The following is a 25,339-nucleotide window of genomic DNA, read 5'->3' as shown; positions in this document are numbered from 1 at the left end:
AGTCAGTGGCAGTTATGGGTGGTCGGTGGGACAGACAGGCAGAGGCTTGCCCTGGGAACACATAGTCCAGGGGTTGGCATGGGAAACCTGGACACGTCCGCCACCCACCCTACCACCCCACAGGGCTCCCCCAGCCCCGATACCCCAGTCCCTCATGGCAGTCCACCCCCAACCGGGGTTGCACCCTCCCGGTTGCTCCCCCCACCCTGTCCCAAGCACAGGGACAGGATGCCCAGTGCCCCCTGGCACACTGCCTGTGAGCAAAGATGGCTGCTCATCTCCCCACAGCCGCCTATCTGCCTGGTTTACATTTTTCAACAGGAGTACTAAGCACGTGACCACTTGTTGGGGAGGTCGCTGAATCACGGGAGGCCGTTGGATATGGGGTGGCTCCCATTAATTGTATGGAAATAGGGCTTCAGTGGTAATAATTGGTTTCTCGCCACACTACGGCAGGAGCCCGATTTCGCCGATGGGAGTGGGCCGGTTGCACCACCAACAGTTTGGCGCCTGGTGCGGTTCTCGTTTTCCGCCTCTCCCGCTATTCACGCCATTTGCCATTTTGGGGGGAAATGCCACTCATAATTGCATTAGAAGCAGTTAACACAACTCATTCCTGGGATAAGGAGCTTATCTCATGAAGACAGATTGCAAATGTTGGGCCAGTAACCGTAGTTTTGAGGAATGAGAGGTCATCTTGTTCAAACATATAAGATCCTGAGGGGATTTGATAGGATAAATATCACAAGGATGTTTCCAATTGAACCGGGGATACAGTTTGAGAATAAGAGGTCTACCATTTAAGCCAGAGATGAGGCGATTCATTGTTCTCTCAGAGGGTTGTTAGTCTATGAGATTCTCTTCCCCAGAGAGCAGTGGAAGCTGCGGTCATTGATTTGTTCAAAGTGGAGTTCAATGAAATTTTCCTAGACAAGGGAGTCAATGGATATGGGGGGGTAAATGGATATGGGGGGGTAAATGGATATGGGGGGGTAAATGGATATGGGGGGGTAAATGGATATGGGGGGGTAAATGGCAAAGTGGGGCTGAGACCACATCCAGTTCAGCCATGATCTTATTGAATGGAGAAGCAGGTTTGAAATGCTGAATAGCCTAGTCTTGCCCCTAAGTCCTACGTTCCAATGTAAAGTCGGCATGTAGTCTCTGGAATGAAAAGTTTAATGGATGATTTAATTCATTCTTTTCAGGATTTTGAAAGAACTTGGCAGGACAGAGAGGGAGAAACATGTTCGTGCTGCAGAGGGAGTTAAGGACAAGGGGACATAACATCAAGCTCAGAGCTAGGCCATTCATAGAATCATAGAATCATAGAATTTACAGTGCAGAAGGAGGCCATTCGGCCCATCGAGTCTGCACCGGCTCTTGGAAAGAGCACCCCACCCAAGGTCAACACCGCCACCCTATCCCCATAACCCAGTAACCCCACCCAACACTAAGGGCAATTTTGGACACTAAGGGCAATTTATCATGGCCAATCCACCTAACCTGCACATCTTTGGACTGTGGGAGGAAACCGGAGCACCCGGAGGAAACCCACGCACACACGGGGAGGATGTGCAGACTCCGCACAGACAGCGACCCAAGCGGGAATCGAACCTGGGACCCTGGAGCTGTGAAGCAATTGTGCTATCCACAAGGCTACCGTGCTTCAAGAGTGAAGTTAGGAAACACTTCTTCATAGAAATGATGGCAGAAATGTGGAACGCTCTCCCACAAAAAGCAAGAGAGGCCAACTTGATTAATAATTTTAAATCCAAGATTGATAGATTTTTGTTAGCCAAGGGTACTAAAGAACATGAAGCTAAGGCAAGTGGATGGATTTGGCATACAGATCAGCCATGATCGCAGTGAATGGCAGAACAGAACACATTTGAAGGCTGAATGGCCACCTCCTGTTGCTTCCCCGGCAATCGTAGAAGGACCGCTGGCCAAAAGAGAAGCAGAGTTCACCTTCTTAAAAGCTCTACTTGTGATGGATACACGTGATGCTACACAGCGTTGAAAGTAACGATTCCACAGCACTGGGCCACAGTACTTAGCAAATACAGCTTGAGTAGGTTCCATATGTGACAGTGGAATGGCAGGAAAAAGGGAACAAAATACCAACATTAAAATTGAGCAAACGAAAGGGGTTGCCCAGAACTGGTGTGTTCATTCTTAAATCCTTCAAATTAGATGTTTCTTTTGCATGCAACACAGAGTGTCCTTCATTGGTGCCTTAAATGTAAGACAGTCACTAATAAATCCAAGAAGTAATTCAGGAGAAGATTCTTTACTCAGAGAGTGGTCAGAATGTGAAACATTCATGGAGGATGGATCTGTGGAAGGATCATGAGAAGGCACAGACTCAAAGGGCCGAACAGGCTCCTTTTCTGCTGTGACCATTCCATTTCAATGAGTGATTGAAGTGAACAGCATGAGATTCCTTTAAGGGGAAAGTATGAGGGGGGAAAGGAATGGGAAGATATGAGAAAACGTGAGATGAAGGGGGGGGGGGGGGGGAGACCTTTATGGAGCACACCATCATAGATCATTTGGACGGAATGGCCTGTTTCTGTGCTGTAGGTCCTGCCATACTCGACAATATGTGGAAATATTCTCGGTATCTGATGGTGGTCCCACACTTCACATATTCCCCGATCCTCTCAAGCCCTTCCCAACATCTGTTGGGGAATACTCATGGGGTCTGAACAGAGTGGGGGTTGGGGATATGATGGCACCGTGGACTACAGATGGAGCAATCTCTGGTGGCTACAACACTGATATGTAAATCTTCTTCTCAAATTTTTCTTTGTAAATCATTTGTCTGACAGTTCCTTGACCTCTGGCAGTCTCCTGTTTTTCTGGCTGTGCACTCTGTGACGGTCTCTGGCTGTCAGAGCTGCTGGCTGGCAGGGTTATTGGAAACAGCTGACACACTCCCAAGGGTAGCCCACAGTCACAAAACATGCTATCCAGCTGTTTCGGACTCAACCCATGAGCATTTTTCCCTCATGCTGCTGACTTGTCCCATCTATCTAATTACATTTGTTATGTAAATCTGGTTAACTCAAAGACAAGCTGCTGTCTTCTCTTTGATAAGGTCACAGAGAGACAGTTCGGGCCTGGATACAGTCTATACACTAGTATCTGGGTTTTTAATAGGAAGATTCTGCGGCCATGAAAACTCATAAATATCTTCAATGTGTCGCTCAGGAAAATATTTTCCAACCACTTTCAAATACTGTCCCGACTGACCACCCACCTACCACCATGAACATGAACTTGTTTAATTCTCCCTGATCCAAACTCATGCCCATTGCTGCTCACCCACCACCCTGACATTGTCTCCCAAGCTGGTGGCGTCTTGGTTTAAAATTTTGCATCCTTGTGCTCATTTCTCCCCCGGGCAGTTGTGCCCCGAGTCAGAAGTTTGGCCATTTAAGCATCACCGCAAAGACCTGAGCAAAATCTCTAAGCTGGCATTCCCACTGCAATACTGGGAAAGTGCTGCATTGTTGGAGCTGCTGTCATTCAACTGAGATGAAGTTCTGAACCTTATATCCCCTCTCATGGCACTATTTTGAAGAACAGGGAGCGATGGTGCTATAGTGGTGAGCATAGCTGCCTTCCAAGCTGTTGACCCGAGTTCGATTGCCGGCCATCGGAAATATTTGCGCCACTGAGGAACAGTTTCTCACTCAGAATTGAAGAACGGGGGGGGGTGGGAAGGAGGGGGGGGGAGGGGAGGGGGGGAGGGGGGGGAGTGGGAAGGGGGGGAGGGAATGGGGGAAGGGGGGCGAGGGAGTTACCCTCAGTGAAAATCCAAACCTCAGACACTGGAAATCTGAAAGACAAATAGAAAATGGTGAAAGCACTCAGCACACCAGGCAACACCTGTGGAGAAAGAAACAGGCTGGAACTTTCTGTATGTTCCCGCTAGCGGGATATTCTGTTCCCGCCGACGGTGATCCCCTGCTGCGGGTTTCCCAGGGGCGGGCAATGCATACAACAGGGAACCCCAATGACAGTGGCAGGACTAGACGATCCCGTCGCCATCCAATGGCAGGCCGGCTCCGAAACACAGCGCGGAGGGTGCAGAAAATCCCAGAATTTCCGTGGGGGGTGGGGGGGCGCCGACCGGCGAGATTCCCGCCCCCGCCGAATCTCCGGTGCTGGAGAATTCAGTGGCCGGCGGGGGTGGGATTCACGCCGTCCCCCAGTGATTCTCCGACCCAGCCGGGGGTCGGAGAATCCCGCCCAAGGATTGAGATGAGGAGAACTTTCTTCACTGAAAAAATCATAGAATCCCTACAGTGCAGAGGGGGGCCATTCGGCCCATCGAGTCTGCACCAACCCTCTGAAAGCGCACTGCACCCAAGCCCACTCCCCCGCCCTATCCCAATAACCCTTTAACCTAACCTACAATTTGGACAGTAAGAAGTCTTACAAAACCAGGTTAAAGTCCAACAGGTTTGTTTCAAACACTAGCTTTCGGAGCGCTGCTCCTTCCTCAGGTGAATGTAGAGGAATGTTCCAGAAACATATATATAGACAAATTCAAAGATACAAGACAATGCTTTGAATGCGAGCATTTACAGTTGATCAAGTGTTTACAGATCCAGAGATAGGGGTAACCCCAGGTTAAGGTATGAATTGTGTCAAGCCAGGACAGTTGGTAGGATTTCGCAGGCCCAGGTCAGATGGTGGGGGATGAATGTAATGCGACATGAATCCCAGGTCCCAGTTGAGGCCGCTCTCGTGTGCGGAACTTGGCTATAAGATTCTGTTCGGCGATTCCGCGTTGTCGCACGTCCTGAAGGCCGCCTTGGAGAACGCTTACCCGGAGATCAGAGGCTGAATGCCCTTGACTGCTGAAGTGTTCCCCGACTGGAAGGGAACATTCCTGCCTGGTGATTGTCGCGCGATGTCCGTTCATTCGTTGTCGCAGCGTCTGCATGGTCTCGCCAATGTACCACACTTCGGGACATCCTTTCCTGCAGCGTATGAGGTAGACAACGTTGGCCGAGTCGCACGACTATGTACCACGTACCTGGTGGGTGGTGTTCTCAGGTGTAATGGTGGTACCCATGTCGATGATCTGGCACGACTTGCAGAGATTGCCATGGCAGGGTTGTGTGGTGTCGTGGTCACTGTTCTGAAGACTGGGTAGTTTGCTGCAAACAATGGTTTGTTTGAGGTTGCGCAGTTGTTTGAAGGCAAGTAGTGTGGATCAGCAAGTTTCGGGCAGACCAAAGAGCGTCTTTCACCGAGTTAATGACCTTCCAGCAGCAGTTGATATTTGTCTCGGTGTGTGTCCCTGGAAACAGTCCGTAGAGCAGAGTCCTGTGTCACAGATCTGTTCGGGATAAACCTTGACAAATACCACTGCATCTCTCTCCAGACCTTCTTTGCAAAGGCACATTCCACAAGGAGGTGTGTGACCGTCTCATTTCCCCCACAGCCACTCCGAGGGCAGCGTGCATTGGCGCAGAGCCTTTGGGTGTACATGAAGAATCTGATGGAGGGCCCTTCTCACCACCAGCCAAGCTAGGTCTTGGTGCTTGTTTGAAAGTTCTGGTGATGAGGCGTTCTGCCAGATGACTCTGGCAGTCTGCTCAGGGAACCATCCAACGTCCTCCACGGTCTCCTTTTCCCTGAGGGCCTCGAGGACATTACGTGCTGACCACTGCTTCATTGCCTTGTGGTCAAAGGTGTTTTTCTTCAAAACCTTTTCCACGAGGGACAGGTGGTACGGCACGGTCCAACTACTTGGAGTGTTCCGCAGCAATGAGGCCTACGCCCATCCTTCGTAACACCGGGGACAGGTAGAACCTCAGTATGTAGTGACACTTGGTGTTTGCATACTGGGGGTCCACGCACAGCTTGATGCAGCTGGACACAAAGGTGGCCAACAGGATGAGGGAGGCGTTGGGTACATTCCGCCCTCCCTTCTGCAGAGGTTTGTACATGGTGTCCCTTCGGACACGGTCCATCTTGGATCTCCAGATAAATTTGAAGATGGCCCGGGTGACTGCTGCGGCGTAGGGTCGGGTTATGGGCCAGACCTTCGCCACAGTAACACCGAGAGTACCTCACACCTGATGACCAGGGTTTTGCCCGCAATGGAGAGGGAGCGTTGCTCCCACCAGCCCAGTTTCTGTCTTACCTTTGCTATGCGCTCCTCCCAGTTTTTGGTGCACGTCCCAGCAGCTCCGACCCAAATCCCCAGCACCTTCAGGTGATCTGACCTGACAGTGAAGGGGACAAAGGACCGGTCGGCCCAGTTCCCAAAGAACATGGCCTCGCTCTTGCCACGGTTTACCTTGGCTCCCGAGGCCAGTTCAAACTGGTCGCAGATGGTCAAGAGTCTGCGTACAGATGCAGGATCCGAGCAGAAGATGGCAACGTCGTCCATGTACAGGGAGGCCTTGAGTTGCATGCCTCCACTGCCTGGGATCGTCACTCCTCTTATACCCGGATCCTTCCTGATGGACTCGGCAAAAGGTTCTATGCAGCACACAAAAAGGGCAGAGGAGAGAGGGCAGCCCTGCCTGACTCCGGATTTGATCTGGAACTTTTCTGATTCCCACCCATTGATTGAGACTGCGCTATAAATATTGGTTTAGAGCAGTTTGATCCAATTGCGAATTCCCTCCCCAAACCCCATTTTGGAGAGCACATCCATCATGTAGGTGTGCGATATTCTGTCAAAAGCCTTTTCCTGGTCAAGGCTGATGAGGCAGGTGTCCACCCTCCTGTCCTGCACATAGGCGATCGTATCCCTGAGTAGCGCGAGGCTATCAGAGATCTTCCTGCCGGGTACAGCACAGGTCTGGTCAGGGTGGATCACCGACTCCAGAGCAGACTTGACCCGATTGGCGATGACCTTGGCTAGAATTTTATAATCCACATTCAACAGTGAAATGGGTCGCCAATTTCGAATTTCTTCCCTTTCCCCCTTCTGCTTGTAGATGAGGGTGATGATGCCTTTCCTCATGGACTCTGACATGTTGCCTTCCAGAAACATACTCTCGTACACTTCCAGCAGGTCTGGGCCGATCCAGTCCCACAGAGCCGAGTACAACTCAACCGGTAAGCCGTCGCTTCCGGGAGTTTTACTCATCTCGAAGGACTTGACGGCCTTTGTCAGCTCATCCAGAGTTAGTGGTTTGTCCAGGTTTTCCAGCTCATTGTCGCCTATGACCTCCGTGATAGTCGACAGGAAGGTCTGGGAAACAGTGCTATCTGTTGGCTTCAGGTCATACAGTCCGGCATAAAAGGATTGGCTGATCCTCAGGATGTCAGAGTGCGATGACTTTACAGAGCCATCTTCTTCCTTCAGGCTGGTGATCACAGAGGTCTCTCTGTGCACCTTTTGGAAGAAGAAGCGTGAGCACTTTTCATCCTGCTCCACGGAGCGGACTCTGGAACGGAAGATAACCTTGGAGGCCTCCGAGGTGTAGAGTGAGGCTTGCTGGCTCTTCACCTCTTGGAGATCCTCCTTGACATCCACCCCCATCGACTGCAGCTGGAGCAAATTCGGCATACTTTTCTGGAGCCTGGACATGACCCCTCGTCTCTCTCTCACCTTTTGAACGCCCTTGCGGATGAAAAACCTTTTGATATTCCCCTTGATTGCTTCCTACCAGAGATGTGGGGCCTCAAAGAGGGGTTTCACGGTTCTCCAACCTTTGTAATCCCTCCTGAGTTCCTCGAGGTTCTCAGGGGTCAGCAGTTTTACATTTAGCTTCCATGTCCCCCTGCCTACCCCCTGGTTTTCCTGCAGGTGGCAGTCGGCCAGTAGGAGGCAGTGGTCAGAGAAGAACACCGGCCTTACGTCGGTGGACCTGACCGTGAAAGCACGGGACACAAAAAAGAAGTCTATCCTGGAGCGGACGGACCCGTCTGGCCGTGACCATGTGTATCTACGCTGCGCTCCGTCTGCAGGGTTGCTGCAGACATCGAGCAGCTTGGTGTCTTTTACCGTTTCCATCAGGAGTCTGGACGTAGCGTCTAGTTTGCTGTCGGCTCTGCCGGATCGTCCAGCCGCATCGATGATGCAGTTGAAGTCACCGCCCAGGATGACCGGCTTGGAGGTGGCCAACAGCAGTGGGAGTTGCTGAAGGACTGCCAGCCGCTCACTTTTTACGGCCGGGGCGTACACATTAATAAGTCTGAGAGGGGTGTTTTTGTATTTGACGTCTGCTACGAGGAGGCGCCCGCCCACCACCTCCTTAACGTCGGAGATGGTGAAGTTGCCTCCCCGCAGCAGAATACCCAGGCCGGAGGAGCGGCAGTCGTTTCCTCCTGACCAGATGGATGGCCCGTGGGACCACCAGCTCGACCAGCGCCTGTAGTTGCTGAGGTGAGGAATTCCACACTCCTGCAGGAACAGTAGGTCGGCTTTCACGTTTGCTAAGTAGCCGAGTGTGACTACACACCGCGAAGTATCTTTAATGCTTCGCACATTAATAGATGCAATTTTAAACCCCATTTTAAAAAGGTCCAGAGTCTATGCAGTTGGGTGTTCCAGCTGTTGACTGTTCCCCAGCATGCCGGTGGAGCTCGCAAACTGTTGCACAGTTGCAGGGCTGAGAAAGCTGTCCTGGTCCGCACTGGGCCCGTGAACTCGACGGGGATGCGATGGGGGGGGTAGTGTAGCCCTGGCGTCCGTCGTGGCAGTCAGTGGGTGTTGGGGTTGCAGGCCGGTTTTCGCCTGGGTTGTTGCTGCTTGTTAATTTCGGGGGTTGGTCTGTGACCTTGTTTTCAATGTCCGGCGTTTGGTGGCCGTTGGTCCTATTGCTGTTCCCATGAGCCAGAGGTTGATTGTCTAGGCGTGTTTTATTTTCTTCCCGGTCTGTGGTCTGGGGGGTCTGTGCCTCCCGTTCCACATTGGTGCTTTGCCTCTTTATTTGAGGCCGATTCTTGTCTTGTTTTCCCTCATCGGAGGAGGTGTCGGCGCTAAGTCCGCTGGCTGACAGGTGCCGCTTTTGGCCACTCCCCCCTCGAGGGGGGTCTTCAGTTTGTTTTTTTGTTTTCTCTTTCGTTTGTCCCTGTTCACTGTTTCCCAGGGCTCTTTATTCTTTGTCCCATCCTCTTCCATTGAGTGTTCCTCGTCAGATGAGGCTGGGGTTGGGTTGTCAGGGCGTGCTGGCGCCTTCCCTTTTTGTTGAGGGCCCTTCTGTTGCTTTTCCGCATTCTGTGCTGTGGTGTCTTTGTCGATGGAGGGTGTATGAACCTCCTCTGTGGTCGCCTTTTTAACTCCGCTGCTGATGATCTGTGCATATGTCGCCCCGCGTTTCGGGCAGGCCCTGTAAAGATGGCCGGCCTCCCCACACAGGTTGCAGCACTTGTCTTCTTTGCAGCCCTTAGTCATGTGTCCCTCCTGCCTGCCGTTTTTGCAGAAGGTCACACTGCAGTTTGCGGCAACATGCCCCGTTTTGCCACAGGTGTGGCATACTCGTGGCTGTCCCACGTAGTAGAGGTAGCCACGATTTCCTCCAATGGTGAAACTGGAGGGGGGATGCAGGATGGTTCCATTGCCGTCTGTTCTCAGAGTCACATTGATCTGGTGCTCACTTGTCCAGATGCCGAAGGTGTCTTTCAATTGCACGCTGTCACTTTTCAGCTCAGCGTACCTGGCGAGGAACGTGAGCACATCAGACACGGGGACGTGGGGGTTGTACGGGTGCAGTGTATCAACCCGGTTTTGCTGCGACGGTAGCGTAAACAGAGGCTCCGCAGTCAGGATAGACAGGGGACTCTGGTTACCTTTTTCTTTGAACACGTTCAAGAATTTGATGCACGCTGCAACACTCTTGAAGGTGACATCAAAATATCCATTGTTGGGGAAGTTTTGCAAGCAGAAGATATCTGTTGCTTTAAACCCACAACACTCGAGCAGCACCCGCTTCACGAAGAATTTCCGGTCCACAGGTGACTCCCCTTCCGCTTTCTTCACTGTGACTCGGACAGTGTTTCGCACTGCAGCCATAGCTCACACGTTGAGTCTAAACTGTATCGGCGTTAGGCCTAACCCAGAGGTTTAGACCAGCATGTAGATCCACCAATAGCAGCCGAGCTCAAAACGTTTCCTCTTTGACGACTTCGATCCCTCCGTGTTCTCCAATCCACGATCGACATCGAAATCCTCAGCATCCCTGGATCAACTGATGCTACACTTGATCTTAGCCAAAAGGCCGAGAAGCTGGATCTGTAAATTTTTTTATTTTTTTTTATTCAAAAAAATATACTTTATTCATAAAATTTATCATAAGCATTACAGAGCATTTCGAATTGTCTTGACTACATTTCCATCAGAGTTACACATTGCCTTGACTTTCTTCCATTAGATTCAATTTTGATACTATTATCCACATATCACTCTTTACATTACAATTCCTTCTTAAATATTTACATTGTCATGTTTGTTTTATACATTGGAGTGTTACTGACCCAGACCGAGGGGGGTTTACACTGTTCCCCGCCCCTCGGTGTACATTTGCTGGAAATACCTTACGCAGTGGTCTTTCCCCATTGCGCCTTGGCGGCAGCTGCCCCAAGCTTGAGTGCATCCCTCAGCATGTAGTCCTGGACCTTGAAATGTGTCAGTCTGCAACACTCGGTCGAGGACAATTCTTTGCACTGGAAGATCAGCAAGTTTCGGGCAGACCAAAGAGCGTCTTTCACCGAGTTGATGACCTTCCAGCAGCAGTTGATATTTGTCTGTGTGTGGGTCCCTGGAAACAGTCCGTAGAGCACATTGTCACAGATCTGTTCGGGATAAACCTTGACAATTACCACTGCATCTCTCTCCAGACCTTCTTTGCAAAGGCACATTCCACAAGGAGGTGTGTGACCATCTCATTTCCCCCACAGCCACTCCGAGGGCAGCGTGCATTGGCGCAGAGCCTTCGGGTGTACATGAAGAATCTGACAGGGAGGGCCCTTCTCACCACCAGTCAAGCTAGGTCTTGGTGCTTGTTTGAAAGTTCTGGTGATGAGGCGTTCTGCCAGATGACTCTGGCACTCTGCTCAGGGAACCATCCAACGTCCTCCACAGTCTCCTTTTCCCTGAGGGCCTCGAGGACATTATGTGCTGACCACTGCTTCATTGCCTTGTGGTCAAAGGTGTTTTTCTTCAAAAACTTTTCCACGAAGGACAGGTGGTACAGTACGGTCCAACTACTTGGAGCGTTCCGCGGCAATGAGGCCAGGCCCATCCTTCGTAACACCGGGGACAGGTAGAACCTCAGTATGTAGTGACACTTGGTGTTTGCATACTGGGGGTCCACGCACAGCTTGATGCAGCTGGACACAAAGGTGGCCAACAGGATGAGGGAGGCGTTGGGTACGTTCCGCCCTCCCTTTTCCAGAGGTTTGTACATGGTGTCCCTTCGGACACGGTCCATCTTGGATTTCCAGATGAATTTGAAGATGGCCCGGGTGACTGCTGCGGCGTAGGGTCGGGTTATGGGCCAGACCTTCGCCACGTGCAGTAGCACCAAGAGTACCTCACACCTGATGACCAGGGTTTTGCCCGCAATGGAGAGGGAGCATTGCTCCCACCAGCCCAGTTTCTGCCTTTGCTAAGCGCTCCTCCCAGGTTTTGGTGCACGCCCCAGCAGCTCCGACCCATATCCCCAACACCTTCAGGTAATCTGACCTGACAGTGAAGGGGACAAAGGACCGGTCGGCCCAGTTCCCAAAGAACATGGCCTCGCTCTTGCCACGGTTTACCTTGGCTCCCGAGGCCAGTTCAAACTGGTCGCAGGTGGTCAAGAGCCTGCATACAGACGCAGGATCCGAGCAGAAGACGGCAACGTCGTCTATGTACAGGGAGGCCTTGACTTGCATGCCTCCACTGCCTGGGATCGTCACTCCCCTTATACCCGGATCCTTCCTGATGGACTCGGCAAAAGGTTCTATGCAGCACACAAAAAGGGCAGAGGAGAGAGGGCAGCCCTGCCTGACTCCGGATTTGATCTGGAACTTTTCTGATTCCCACCCATTGATTGAGACTGCGCTATAAATATTGGTGTAGAGCAGTTTGATCCAATTGCGACTTCCCTCCCCAAACCCCATTTTGGAGAGCACATCCATCATGTAGGTGTGCGATATTCTGGTCAAGGATGATGAGGCAAGTGTCCACCTTCCTGTCCTGCACGTAGGCGATCGTATCCCTGAGTAGCGCGAAGCTATCAGAGATCTTCCTGCCGAGTACAGCACAGGTCTGGTCAGGGTGGATCACCGACTCCAGAGCAGACCTGACCCGATTGGCGATGACCTTGGCTAGAATTTTGTAATTAACCGCAAATGCTCGCATTCAAAGCATTGTCTTGTATCTTTGAATTTGTCTATATATATATGTTTCTGGAACATACCTCTTCATTCACCTGAGGAAGGAGCAGCGCTCCGAAAGCTAGTGTTTGAAACAAACCTGTTGGACTTTAACCTGGTGTTGTAAGACTTCGTACTGTGCTCACCCCAGTCCAACGCCGGCATATCCACATCATTACAATTTGGACACCAAGGGATAAATTTGCATGCCCAATCCAGCTAACCTGGGTTCTCTACCCCCAAAGCTTTTAGATGTGCCGAATATATTTAAAAGCTGAGATAGACAGGTTTTTCCTGTTTTTTCAGAAAATGACGGGGGTTGAGTGGCCGTTAATCCACTCCTGCTATTTGTTATCTTTCAAAACTCTTTCAAAAACTTTTTTTTACCAAGATAACTCAATTTATTTGAGTACATTTCACTTTAAAAGGTGTTCTAAATTATTTTGCATAACTTAAAATCAAACAGGTTAGGCGAGGTAGAGGATCAAACATGCCCATTTGCCTTTGGTTTCATTTCCCAGTCAAGGCTCAGGCTTCACTTGGAACTCAGTGAAGAAGCCAAGTGGCAACGGCACCGCGCGGACCGCTGGGAGTTGTGGTCCGCAGCTTCCGAGCTTGCGCAGTAACGGGAGGAAAGTGGCGGCGGAAATGACTACAGCTCCCAGCCTGCACCTGAACAACAAGCGGCTTTTACTTCGCCCTAGCTGTTGTTTTATGACGGAGTCGGTGCCTCATCAAACAAAACCTTTTCAACTATAAAAACAAATTAAAATAAATCCTGGGCCCGCGGCAGAGAAGTTTGTGTTTTAAAAAAAAAATGTTTCCTCCCTTTTAAAGGTTTAGTTCAACTTTTGTATCTTTGTGATGTGTAAATGCGTAGCTGCGTGTTAAAGAGTCTCCCTTTTTACTTTCAGTTTTTAATCCTGGTGTCAGTCAGCTCTGTTTAGAAGTCTTTACTCCGGTAAGTTTGTTATACAAGCTTCATTATCTGGATGATATTGTTACTGGTGCTAACTTTGGATATATTGAAATGAGGCAGCAGGTAAATATGAGTTTTAAATCCGTCCTTGCCCAGGTAGAACTGGGATTTGGGAATTCTTTTTAAACGGATCAGTTCCAATTTGGTCATTAGAAGTTGATAAATTTGAAAATGTTCCATTTTTTTGCTTAATTCCCATCCTGGATGGTGTTGGCTATTTACTGGGGGCACAGTTTCACTGCTGACAGAGCCTCTGGTTTCCAGCCAAGTGGATCTTTCCTGATGCTCTTGTTACTGAGGGATTGGGGTACACGAGTACCTGGAGAACTGTGTGCCATTTTGCACTGCATACATTTGGAACGATGTACCTGTCTTAGAAGGAGTGTGACACATGTATTGACACCTGGACATGAGGGATTGGCCTGTGAGGAAAGATTGAGTAGACTGGATTTGTTCCCTCGGAGTTTGAAAGAGTGAGAGGTGATGTTATTAAAACATGTAAAATTCTCAGGGTCTTGACGGAAGGATATTTCCCCTGACTTTAGAATCTAGAACACTAATCATAATCTCCGAATAAGGGATGAAAGCAAATTAGTGCGGATGCTGGAATCTGAAACAAAATAGAAAATACTGGACAATCTCATCAGGTTTGTTAAAAATTAATTTGTGGGGCATGGGTGTCGCTGGTTATTGCCCATCCCTAGAAGGTAGAGGTGAGCTGCCTTAACAGCGGTCTGACAGCATCTGTGGAGAGAGAAGGGATAATTCTGTCAAAGCTTTGGCAAAGAGTCATCCAGACTGCTACCGGGCAGCACGATTGCATTGTGGATAGCAGTGGGTCAGAATGGAGGAGAGTTTGTGTCGGGATTGAAGGCGCTAGCAACAGCGCCACTCTCGACGGCCCCAGGGAGATACTCAGGGAGTCCGGTAGTATAGCTTTGTTGAGAATTTGGAGGCAGTTTCGGCAGCACTTTGGGTTGGGGGCAGGGTCAAGTGAAATGCCGATTTGGGGGAGCCATAGATTTGAGCCAGGGAAGTGGGATGGAAATTTTCGGAGATGGGAGGAGAATGTAATTAGGACACTAAAAGATTTGTTTCTTGGGAGTCAGTTTGCAGGATTGAAGGAGCTGGGGGCGAAGTATGGGCCAGAGCAGGGGGAAATATTTAGATACATATATTTAGGTACAGACAGTGACCCAAGCCGGAATGGAACCTGGGATCCTGCTTCAGAGCTCCAGGGTCCCAGGTTCGATTCCGGCTGGGATCACTGTCTGTGCAGAGTCTGCACGTTCTCCCCGTGTCAGCGTGGGTTTCCTCCGGGTGCTCCGGTTTCCTCCCACAGTCCAAAGATGTGCAGGTTTGGTGGATTGGCCATGTTAAATTGCCCTTAGTGTCCAAAATTGCCCATAGTGTTGGGTGGGGTTGCTGGGTTATGGGGATAGGGTGGAGGTGTGGACCTTGGGTAGGTTGCTCTTTCCAAGAGCCGGTGCAGACTCGATGGGCCGAATGGCCTCCTTCTGCACTGTAAATTCTATGAAATCAAAAGAACGTTGGCCGTTTAGGATTGATGTGGAGATGCCGGAGTTGGACGGGGGTGAGCACAGTAAGAAGTCTTGCAACACCAGGTTAAAGTCCAACAGGTTTGTTTCGATATAACTAGCTTTCGGAGCTATAGGCTGACCTGTACCTCAACTCTATTCACCTACCTTGAATCCAATCTCTTTGATATCCTTACCTAACAAGGATCTGTCGGCCTCTGAATCATTGACCGCCCATTTTATGGGTGAGAGAAATCCTTGATTTCCATGATCCTTTGTGTCAGTAGGGACTTTGACATGTACTCATCTAACCCTGCCCTCCTGCATCAAGATATACTTCCACACAAGAATCACTGATGGTGATCCAGAATTGAAGTTTGACCTTTTTGCTTCCCCTCTGTGCAAAATGTTCCCTCCTGTTTGCGTTTGTACGTAAGTTACACCTCTGCTGTGCCCGCTGAGCTACATTGCTTCCCAGTCCATCAATACCTTGATTTTAAAATCATCCTTCTTTTCAAATCCCTGTATGACCTTGACCCTCCCTATCTCTACAAACCTCTCTCGCCCTCCACACTCCTCTGCACTCCTCAGATTCTGGGCCCTTACACTTCCCAATTTCCATCACTCTGCCATTCGTTAGAACAAAGAACAAGACAGCACAGGAACAGGCCCTTCGGTCCTCCAAGCCTGTACCAGTAAACTGCTTATTCCTTAAACTCTGAGATTCCCTCCCTTAAACCTCTCCATTTCTCTCTCCTCTCAGATGCTCATTAAAACCTGTTTGGTTATCTGGCCTAATATTTCCTCATGTGGCCTTGTATCAATTATTTTTCTGACACACTCCAGTGATGCATCTTGGGGTATTTTACTATGTCAGTGGTGCTATAAAAATACAAGTTTTTGTTAAATGAGAATTTGCTCAGTAACATTTGGAAATGCTGATATGATTGTGAACATCATTTATACAGTTATTTGGATACTCTTGTGAACTATGCTCTAGAACAATTGGCCACTTATACTATGTGCAGTTCCCCATTTTTATATCTAAATTAAATCTAATTCTGTTAATTTAATGGGTTTGCAATTTTTTTCTTGTATCTGACTTTGATTCCCTCCGTATCCTCAATCAGGTTGCTAAAATCTCACTAACTACAGAAGTATTCCATTTCGCACTCATTTCATTAATGGCTCACAATGTTTCTCGTTTAGTTCATAGGTACACACCAGTGGGTATAAAGACCAAGGCCTATGTATGTTTATCACAGATGCTAGGGACTGATCTTCAAAGTTTCAGAATGCTGTATGGAACCAGCTTTTTTTTTTTTTAAATTTAGAGTACCCCATTATTTATTTTTTCCAATTTAGGGGCAATTTAGCATGGCCAATCTACCTAACCTGAACATCTTTGTGTTGTGGGAGGTGAAACCCACGCAGACATGGGGAGAATGTGCAAACTCCACACGGACTGTGACCCCGGGCCGGGATTTGAACCCAGGTCCGCAGTGCCGCAGTCCCAGTGCTAACCACTGCGCCACATGCCGCCCCGTATGGAACCCGCTTAAGAACATTCCACAAGTTCACTGTGTGGAGTTTGCACATTCTCCCCATGTCTGTGTGGGTTTCACCCCCACAACCCAAAGATGTGCAGGGTTGGTGAATTGGCCACGCTAAATTGGGAAAAAAAATAATTGGGTACTCTAAATTTATATATTTTTTTAAAAAAAGGACATTCCACAAGTTACTTTATTGTGTTCTGATCCTTACCACAGAATCCTGCCACTAGCCCGAGACTAGTAATGTACTGTCAATAAACACATTTTCTGTTCCTGCATTCCTTCAGGCTAGACACCATGAACGAAAATCAAGAAGAACCAGAGACTGAAACTGCATCGCTGTATTCCAGCACCTTCGCCCTAGTTATCTTTGCCAATGTGGAAAAGGTGTACATGACGGATGTTCCTGTGAAATGCAACTACACTCTAACGCCCAGGATCACTGCACATCCGAAGGACTGGATTGGAATTTTTAAGGTAAGTTTTGTTTTCAATCTATCAAGCTCATTATTTAGTGCTTTACAATGGAAAATGGGCAGGATGTTGGGATACGCCCTCTGAAACACCAGGAAAAATTGAATAATTGTGTATAATAAAAACAATTTTGAATTAAATTGCAGGATGTGCGTATCCTAGGATTGGAATTTATTGTCTATCCTTAGTTGCCTTGGAGGAAGTGATGGCTGCTTTCAGGTTGATTTATTCACCAGAAAGCAATGGTTCTATTTATAGTTGGGCTGAGTGATGAAATGCAAACCTCAAAACACATGTAAAATTTCTTGAATCCAACGTGAAAATTGAATGAATCACTTTAAAACCCCACATCCCTGTGTACTAAGTTGGTTTTAAAACTTTCTTCCCAATGCCATACTGCTGGGGGATCACCCTCAAAATCCTGTAACACTGGTGGAAATTTCATTTTGTTTTAATTCACTAACATCACTAACAAGGCCAGCATTTGTTGTCCATCCCTATTGCCCTTAAGAAGGTGGTGTTTGGCTTTCTTGAACCACTGCAATCCAGCTGGTACAGGAACACTCCAGGTGTTCCAGGATTTTAATCCAGTGTCAGTGAAGGAATGGCAATATAGTTCCAAGTCAGGATTGGTGTGCCTTCGTGGGGAACTTGCAGTTTTAACTTCCAAAAGTTATGCCAGCAGCCCCCCATGAAACTATATTAATGTTGCCGAATTTTTAAAAAAAAATTAAAATAACAAACACATAGAAATGAATGACTGGACTGAAATCTGATGACTCTTAGATCTCCTCGCAAACTCCAAGGGTCTCATTTATCTCACTGAGGCTGGTGTTTTCCCCCTGTGCTTTTTTGGAATAATTCCATGGGATCTATCACATTCACTGCGGGGCAGCACGGTGGGGTAGTGGGTTAGCACTGCTGCCTCATGGCGCCGAGGTCCCAGGTTCGATCCCAGCCCTGGGTCACTGTCCGTGTGGAGTTTGCACATTCTCCCCGTGTTTGCGTGGGTTTCACCCCCACAACCCAAAAATGTGCAGGCTAGGTGGATTGGCCATGCTAAATTGCCCTTTAATTGGAAAAAATGAATTGGGTACTCTAAATTTTTTTAAAAAACAGACTACCACATTCACTGCACAGGCCTTGGTCTAATATCTCAACCGAAAGATGGCAATTCTGACTGCAGAATTTAGTCCTTGAACTCATAACTTTCTGACTCTTGAGGTGGAAAGTGCTACCACTGAATGGCAAGGAGTCGCTACACACTGCAAAGTTAGCTCAGTGCAATCTTCCCCTCATCCTCCTTTCCTTTCCTCAACACACTCCCTAGATTTTCCAAATATTTCAAACAGTGTCTTGTAATTGAGTTAATGGCAGCTTTAGAACAATTAGAGCATTGGATTGTTATTCATGTTGGCTTACAGTTGAACATCCATCCAATGGCTGACCTCTAGCACTTCACCCAAGTAGCCAGTGCACGTGTATGGGCGAGGTCAGTCAGTGCTAACAGGCTCTGTTGTCGATGAGGGACTTCACAGCCAACCTCAATCCTGTCTTTCAATTGTGCACTTCCCAAAAGGAGTAATTGAATGGGGAGCAAAGATGCAAATCTCGGCTGCTTTTTCACCTCCACCTCAATTGTACAATCCCTATGGTAGCTCTTGTTCATATCAGCTCACATTCCTGTACCTGACATTGAACATTCTGTTCATGACTAACATCAAATCGACTTTCCACTAAGGGATGAGTGATTCAGGTAATGGAATATCTCTGATAAACTGAAAATGGATCCAACTCAATAACCAAGACTGAACTTCGCAGAGTAAGAACATCCCAATGAAACTATTGATCCAAATTGTTAGAAGTCTCACCAGATATTGTTGGGAATGAATGAAAACCCTCGTAGATTTCCCACTAATTGGAGGGAACCTTGAACCCCCAAATTAATTTGTTACAAAACGCTGTTTTGTCCAAGTAGGCTAATTTACTTAAAGTAAAATAAGGGTGTGGCTATTTCACACCAGGTAATAATGTCTCAGTCTGTTACACTTCCTAGACTTGGATTGTTTTCCGAATATAGCAATCAACATTTTCAAACCCCCTTTATAAAGATTAGGGAAGTAATCTTGCAAAATTCACAGCTATCTGTTCTAAATATAAACCAACCTAACCTTGGTTACATTCTAGTCTCTGGCTGATTGTGGCATTCCTTTCCAAAGGAAATACTTCGATGTAGTCTATAACTTACTCCTATGTATCTAATATCTGATGCAAGAACATATTTTATGTACAACACAGTCAAAAATGTTTACTTTTGGAATTATAGGGTCTAACTATCCATTTTGAAGCCTGCAAAAATGTGTTTTGTAATGTTTGGATGTAATTCAGAATGCCTGATCCAGTTCACACAAACATCAGAAATCTGCAACTGCCTATTTGAAATATAGAGCGCAATTTAACCAAATGGGAACTATGTCTCTTAGCGAGCACGTTTAGCTGTTTTTTCCTAGCGTTCACAGCGCCGAAAATCACAACGCTATATAACATGAGTCCGGTTAGATACGGGGCCTCAGTGGGGAATGTGCACTGTGGCCACACTCAGTCTCCTTTCCTGCACTAAGGAGCCCCACTTGCTAAAACTCCTCAGTGCAGTGAGAGATCGGGATGTCATTCTTAAATGGCATCCGGATCCCTCGAGAACCCCCCCCCCCCCCCGGAGCAAACCTGGAGCCAGCCCCGCAGGGCACCCCACCACCTGATCACTGCTGCTCAGAAATGCTATCTTGGCAGTGGCAGCCTGGCAGTGCCAGTGTACCATCTCGCCCAGATGGCATGCATCTGGGGCCTCCAATCGCCTCGGAGACCCCCTCGAGTGCCGTTCCGTATCGTCCCCATTTGTGGAGACCAGTATTGAACGGCGCACGCCCGTGGTTTTCAAGGTGATGAGGATAAATCTCAACACCTTGGTCACCTCGGGGAACTGCGCATTAAAGTGAGACTAGCTGTCTCGCTCTAATATGCACCTTTGCCAAAGAGTTATCCTACCCACAATGGGCAGGCTTCACATCGTGGCGAGCCAGGTAGATGCCGAGAGCAAGTTCTGTCATTTATCAGCCATGTAAAAAAAAAAAGGAGGTAGGCAGAAAGCGGGTAATTATAGGCCAGTTAGCTTAACTTCGGTAGTAGTAAAGATGCTGGAATTTATCATCAAGGAAGAAATAGCGAGGCATCTGGATGGAAATTGTCCCATTGGGCAGATGCAGCATGGGTTCATAAAGGACAGGTCGTGCCTAACTAGTTTAGTGGAATTTTTTGAGGACATTACCAGTGCGGTAGATAACGGGGAGCCAATGAATGTGGTATATCTGGATTTCCAGAAAGCTTTTGACAAGGTGCCACACAAAAGGTTGCTGCATAAGATAAAGATGCATGGCATTATGGGTAAAGTAGTAGCATGGATAGAGGATTGGTTAATTAATAGAAAGCAAAGAATGGGGGATTAATGGGTGTTTCTCTGGTTGGCAATCAGTAGCTAGTGGTGTCCCTCAGGGATCAGTGTTGGGTCCACAATTGTTCACAATTTACATAGATGATTCGGAGTTGGGGACCAAGGGCAATGTGTCCAAGTTTGCAGACGACACTAAGATGAGTGGTAAAGCAAAAAGTGCAGAGGATACCGGAAGTCTGCAGAGGGATTTGGAGAGGTTAAGTGAATGGGCTAGGGTCTGGCAGATGGAATACAATGTTGACAAATGTGAGGTTATCCATTTTGGTAGGAATAACAGCAAAAGGGATTATTATTTAAATGATAAAATATTAAAACATGCTGCCCTGCAGAGAGACCTGGGTGTGCTAGTGCATGAGTCATAGAAAGTTGGCTAACAGGTGATTAAGAAGGCAAATGGAGTTTTGTCCTTCATTGCTAGAGGGGTGGAGTTTAAGACTAGGGAGGTTATGCTGCAATTGTATAAGGTGTTAGTGAGGCCACACCTGGAGTATTGTGTTCAGTTTTGGTCTCCTTACCTGAGAAAGAACGTACTGGCACTGGAGGGTGTGCAGAGGAGATTCACTAGGTTAATCCCAGAGCTGAAGGGGTTGGATTACGAGGCGAGGTTGAGTAGACTGGGACTGTACTCGTTGGAATTTAGAAGGATGCGGGGGGATCTTATAGAAACATATAAAATTATGAAGGGAATAGATAGGAAAGATGCGGGCAGGTTGTTTTCACTGGTGGGTGAAAGCAGAACTAGGGGGCATAGCCTCAAAATAAGGAGAAGTAGATTTAGGACTGAGAGGAGGAACTTCTTCACCCAAAGGGTTGTGAATCTATGGAATTCCTTGCCCAGTGAAGCAGTTGAGGCTCCTTCATTAAATGTTTTTAAAATATAGATAACTAGTATTTTGAAGAATAAAGGGGTTAAGGGTTATGGTGTGGAGCTGGAAAGTGGAGCTGAGTCCACAACAGATCAGCCATGATCTCATTGAATGGTGGAGCAGGCTCAAGGGGCCAGATGGCCGACTCCTTATATTCTTATGTTGCAATGTGGCGCGCTGTTTTTCGGGCGCAGTGTGGCCGGTGGATCGTGCCCATAGCCTATCCAGCACATCGCCCATTCTGTATATCTTTTATCAATTGCCACTTTGTAAACCTATTTTTACTCTCTCTCCCTTCCCCCTCTATCATATATCCATTAGTCCCAGAGTATTGGAAAATCACTGTTGTAACCCCATGTTCAAGAAGGGAACAAGAAAAAAGATGGAAAATTATAGGCCAATTAGCCTAACCTCTGTTGTTGGCAAGGTTCTAGAATCCATCGTTAAGCATGAGATTTCTAAATTCTTGGAAGTGCAGAGTCGGATTAGGACAAGTCAGCATGGATTTAGTAAGGGGAGGTCGTGCCTGACAAACCTGTTAGAGTTCTTTGAAGAGATAACAAACTGGTTAGACCAAGGAGAGCCAATGGATGTTATCTATCTTGACTTCCAAAAGGCCTTTGATAAGGTGCCTCACGGGAGACTGCTGAGTAAAATAAGGGCCCATGGTATTCGAGTCAAGGTACTAACATGGATTGACGATTGGCTGTCAGGCAGAAGGCAGAGAGTTGGGATAAAAGGTTATTTTTCGGAATGGCAACCGGTGACGAGTGGTGTCCTACAGGGTTCAGTGTTGGGGCCACAGCTGTTCTCTTTATATATTAATAATCTAGATGACGGGACTGGGGGCATTCTGGCTAAGTTTGCCGATGATGCAAAGATAGGTGGAGGGGCAGGTAGTATTGAGGAGGTGGGGAGGCTGCAGAAAGATTTAGACAGTTTAGGAGAGTGGTCCAAGAAATGGCTGATGAAATTCAACGTGGGCAAGTGCGAGGTCTTGCACTTAGGAAAAAAGAATAGAGGCATGGACTATTTTCTAAACGGTGACAAAATTCATAATGCTGAAGTGTAAAGTGACTTGGGAGTCCTAGTCCAGGATTCTCTAAAGGTAAACTTGCAGGTTGAGTCCGTAATTAAGAAAGCAAATGCAATGTTGTCATTTATCTCAAGAGGCTTGGAATATAAAAGCAGGGATGTACTTCTGAAGCTTTATAAAGCACTTGTTAGGCCCCATTTAGAATACTGTGAGCAATTTTGGGCCCCAAACCTCAGGAAGGACATACTGGCACTGGAGCGGGTCCAGCGGAGATTCACACGGATGATCCCAGGAATGGTAGGCCTAACATACGATGAACGTCTGAGGATCCTGGGATTATATTCATTGGAGTTTAGGAGGTTGCGGGGAGATCTAATAGAAACTTACAAGATAATGAATGGCTTAGGAAGGAAGTGGACGTAAGGAAGTTGTTTCCATTAGCAGGGAGACTAGGACCCGGGGGCACAGCCTTGGAATAAAAGGGAGTCACTTTAGAACAGAGATGAGGAGAAATTTCTTCAGCCAGAGAGTGGTGGGTCTGTGGAATTCATTGCCACAGAGGGCGGTGGAGGTCGGGACGTTGAGTGTCTTTAAGACAGAAGTTGATAAATTCTTGATTTCTCGAGGAATTAAGGCCTATGGAGAGAGAGCGGGTAAATGGAGTTGAAATCAGCCATGATTGAATGGTGGAGTGGACTCGATGGGCCGAATGGCCTTACTTCCGCTCCTATGTCTTATGGTCTTATTACTAGTATCTACCTCCGCATTTACCTGTCATGTCAGCAACACGATCTATCTTGTATCTATCATTATGTATTTACCTTGAGCATGGAATCTAGGCTATAGTAAGGGATGCTGTATTATCAGGTATGCCATCTTTCAGACGAAATGTTAAATTGAGGCCCTGAATATCTTACAATCAGTGATGTACTTTTAAAGTTTAGTGGCTTTTGCAACATAGGAAGCACTGCAGTGAATTTACACACAGCAAGACCCCACAAAGATCAATGTGATCATCACCAGTAATCTATTTGGGAGGTAGAACGAGCCTCTCTGAATTGCTGCCCATTTATAATTGCCTCTTCTACTTCTGTCTTTTTTGATGAGGTACCAAATGGCGGCACGGTGGCACAGTGCTTAGCACTGCTGCTGCATAGCGCCAGGGACCCGGGTTCAATTCCAGCCTTGGGTGTGTGTGTGGAGTTTGCACGTTCTACCTGTGTCTGTGTGGGTTTCCTCCGGTTGCTCCAGCTTCCTCCCACAGTTCAAAGATGTGCAGGTTAGGTGGACTGGCTATGCAAAATTTCCCCTTAGTATCCAAAGATGTGTAGGTTGGGTGGGGTTAAAGGGGCAGGGCAGGGGAGAGGGCCTGTGTGGGCCCTTTCAGAGGGTCGGTGCAGACTTGATGGGCCAAATGACCTCCTCCTGCACTGTAGGAATTCTTCTATTCTATGGATATTTTATGCAAAAAATCGCCTTTTGGCAATAAAATTTGCCATTCTTCTTTTCTTTCCCTCGATGGACTTTGGCCGTTTGCAGTGAGATTATTTTAATATTATGCTTCTTTTATTCAAGGTTGGTTGGAGCACAGCTCGTGATTACCACACTTTTGTTTGGGCCCCTCTCCCTAAAGAGGAGAGCCAAGTGGAGCGACAGCAGCAGGTGACGTTTGAAGGTAATATCCTTTCAGCAGACAACTTTGAATCGGTTAATCCTGATGTATTATTGCCGGGTGGCGAATGTGGAGAAGGTACGGAGCTGAGTCAGACGGGTTGACTCCCAGTGGGTCAGAATGGAGGAGAGTTTGTGTCGGGATTGAAGGCGCTAGCAACAGCGCCACTCTCGACGGCCCCGGGAGATACTCAGGGAGTCCGGTGGTATAGCTTTGTTGAGAATTTGGAGGCAGTTTCGGCAGCACTTTGGGTTGGGAGCAGGGTCAAGTGAAATGCCGATTCGGGGGAGCCATAGATTTGAGCCAGGGAAGTGGGATGGAAATTTTCGGAGATGGGAGGAGAACGTAATTAGGACACTAAAAGATTTGTTTCTTGGGAGTCAGTTTGCCGGATTGAAGGAGATGGGGGCGAAGTATGGGCCAGAGCAGGGGGAAATATTTAGATACATATATTTAGGTACAGACAGTGACCCAAGCCTGCTTCAGAGCTCCAGGGTCCCAGGTTCGATTCCCGGCTTGGGTCACTGTCTGTGCGGAGTCTGCACATCCTCCCCGTGTGTGCGTGGGTTTCCTCCGGGTGCTCCGGTTTCCTCCCACAGTCCAAAGATGTGCAGGTTAGGTGGATTGGCCAGGACAAATTGCCCTTAGTGTCCAAAATTGCCCTTAGTGTTGGGTGGGGTTACTGGGTTATGGGGATAGGGTGGATGTGTGGACCTTGGGTAGGGTGCTCTTTCCAAGAGCCAGTGCAGAATCGATGGGCCGAATGGCCTCCTTCTGCACTGTAAATTTCATGAAGTCTACATGCAGGTTCGAGACTTTGCCAGAAAGGTGATACAGAGCTTCCCGTAAGAGCCGGCCTATACATTGCTGGAGGAGGTGTTGACGATGGGGACGATGAGAAGGAGGTAGTGTCGGTGGTTTACGGGGCTATTTTGGAAGAGGAGAAGGCACCGATGAAAGGGATCAAGGGAAAGTGGGAGGAAGGGTTGGGAGAAGATATGGAGGAGGGGTTCTGGTGTGAGGTGCTCCGGCGGGTGAACGCCTCCACTTTGTGCGCAAGGTTGGGGCTGATACAGCTGAAGGTAGTATATAAAGCACACCTCACACAAAGGGCGAGGATGAGCTGGCTCCTTGAGGGGGTAGAAGATGTGTGTGAATGTTTGAGGGGGTGGGGGGGGTGGGGGGGGGTTGCAAACCACATTCATGTGTTTTGGTCCCATCCAAAGCTGGAGGATTACTAGAAGGAGGATTACTGGGGTTTGGGAAAGTTGGGGGGAGGGTGGCGGTGTGTGTTAATGGTGACTATGGGTGATTCCTGGGGCGGGATTCTCCCCTACCTGGCGGGTCGGGGGTCCCGGCGGGATGGAGTGG

General features: G+C 48.2%; 1 protein-coding gene across 5 annotated transcripts in view; it reads left to right on the top strand.

Moving 5' to 3' along the window:
- LOC140398631 (uncharacterized) overlaps positions 1–25,339 on the top strand; it is a 97,894-nt gene that overhangs the window by 19,902 nt on the left and 52,653 nt on the right. Inside the window, exons 1-4 of one of the 5 annotated variants that reach the window (XM_072487519.1) lie at positions 12,992–13,139; positions 13,257–13,303; positions 16,700–16,889; positions 23,872–23,971. In XM_072487519.1, coding sequence (XP_072343620.1) covers positions 16,710–16,889; positions 23,872–23,971 — 280 coding nt within the window. In that variant the 5' untranslated portion in view covers positions 12,992–13,139; positions 13,257–13,303; positions 16,700–16,709. Of the gene's footprint in view, positions 1–12,991; positions 13,304–16,699; positions 16,890–23,871; positions 23,972–25,339 lie in introns of those variants that run through there. The other 4 variants (XM_072487520.1, XM_072487522.1, XM_072487521.1 and 1 more) reach the window with 4 other exon arrangements.

This window comes from Scyliorhinus torazame, chromosome 21 (genome assembly GCF_047496885.1).
Source record: "Scyliorhinus torazame isolate Kashiwa2021f chromosome 21, sScyTor2.1, whole genome shotgun sequence".
In the NCBI taxonomy this organism is placed as follows: domain Eukaryota; kingdom Metazoa; phylum Chordata; class Chondrichthyes; order Carcharhiniformes; family Scyliorhinidae; genus Scyliorhinus; species Scyliorhinus torazame.
This window is presented reverse-complemented; position numbering and strand designations above follow the sequence as displayed.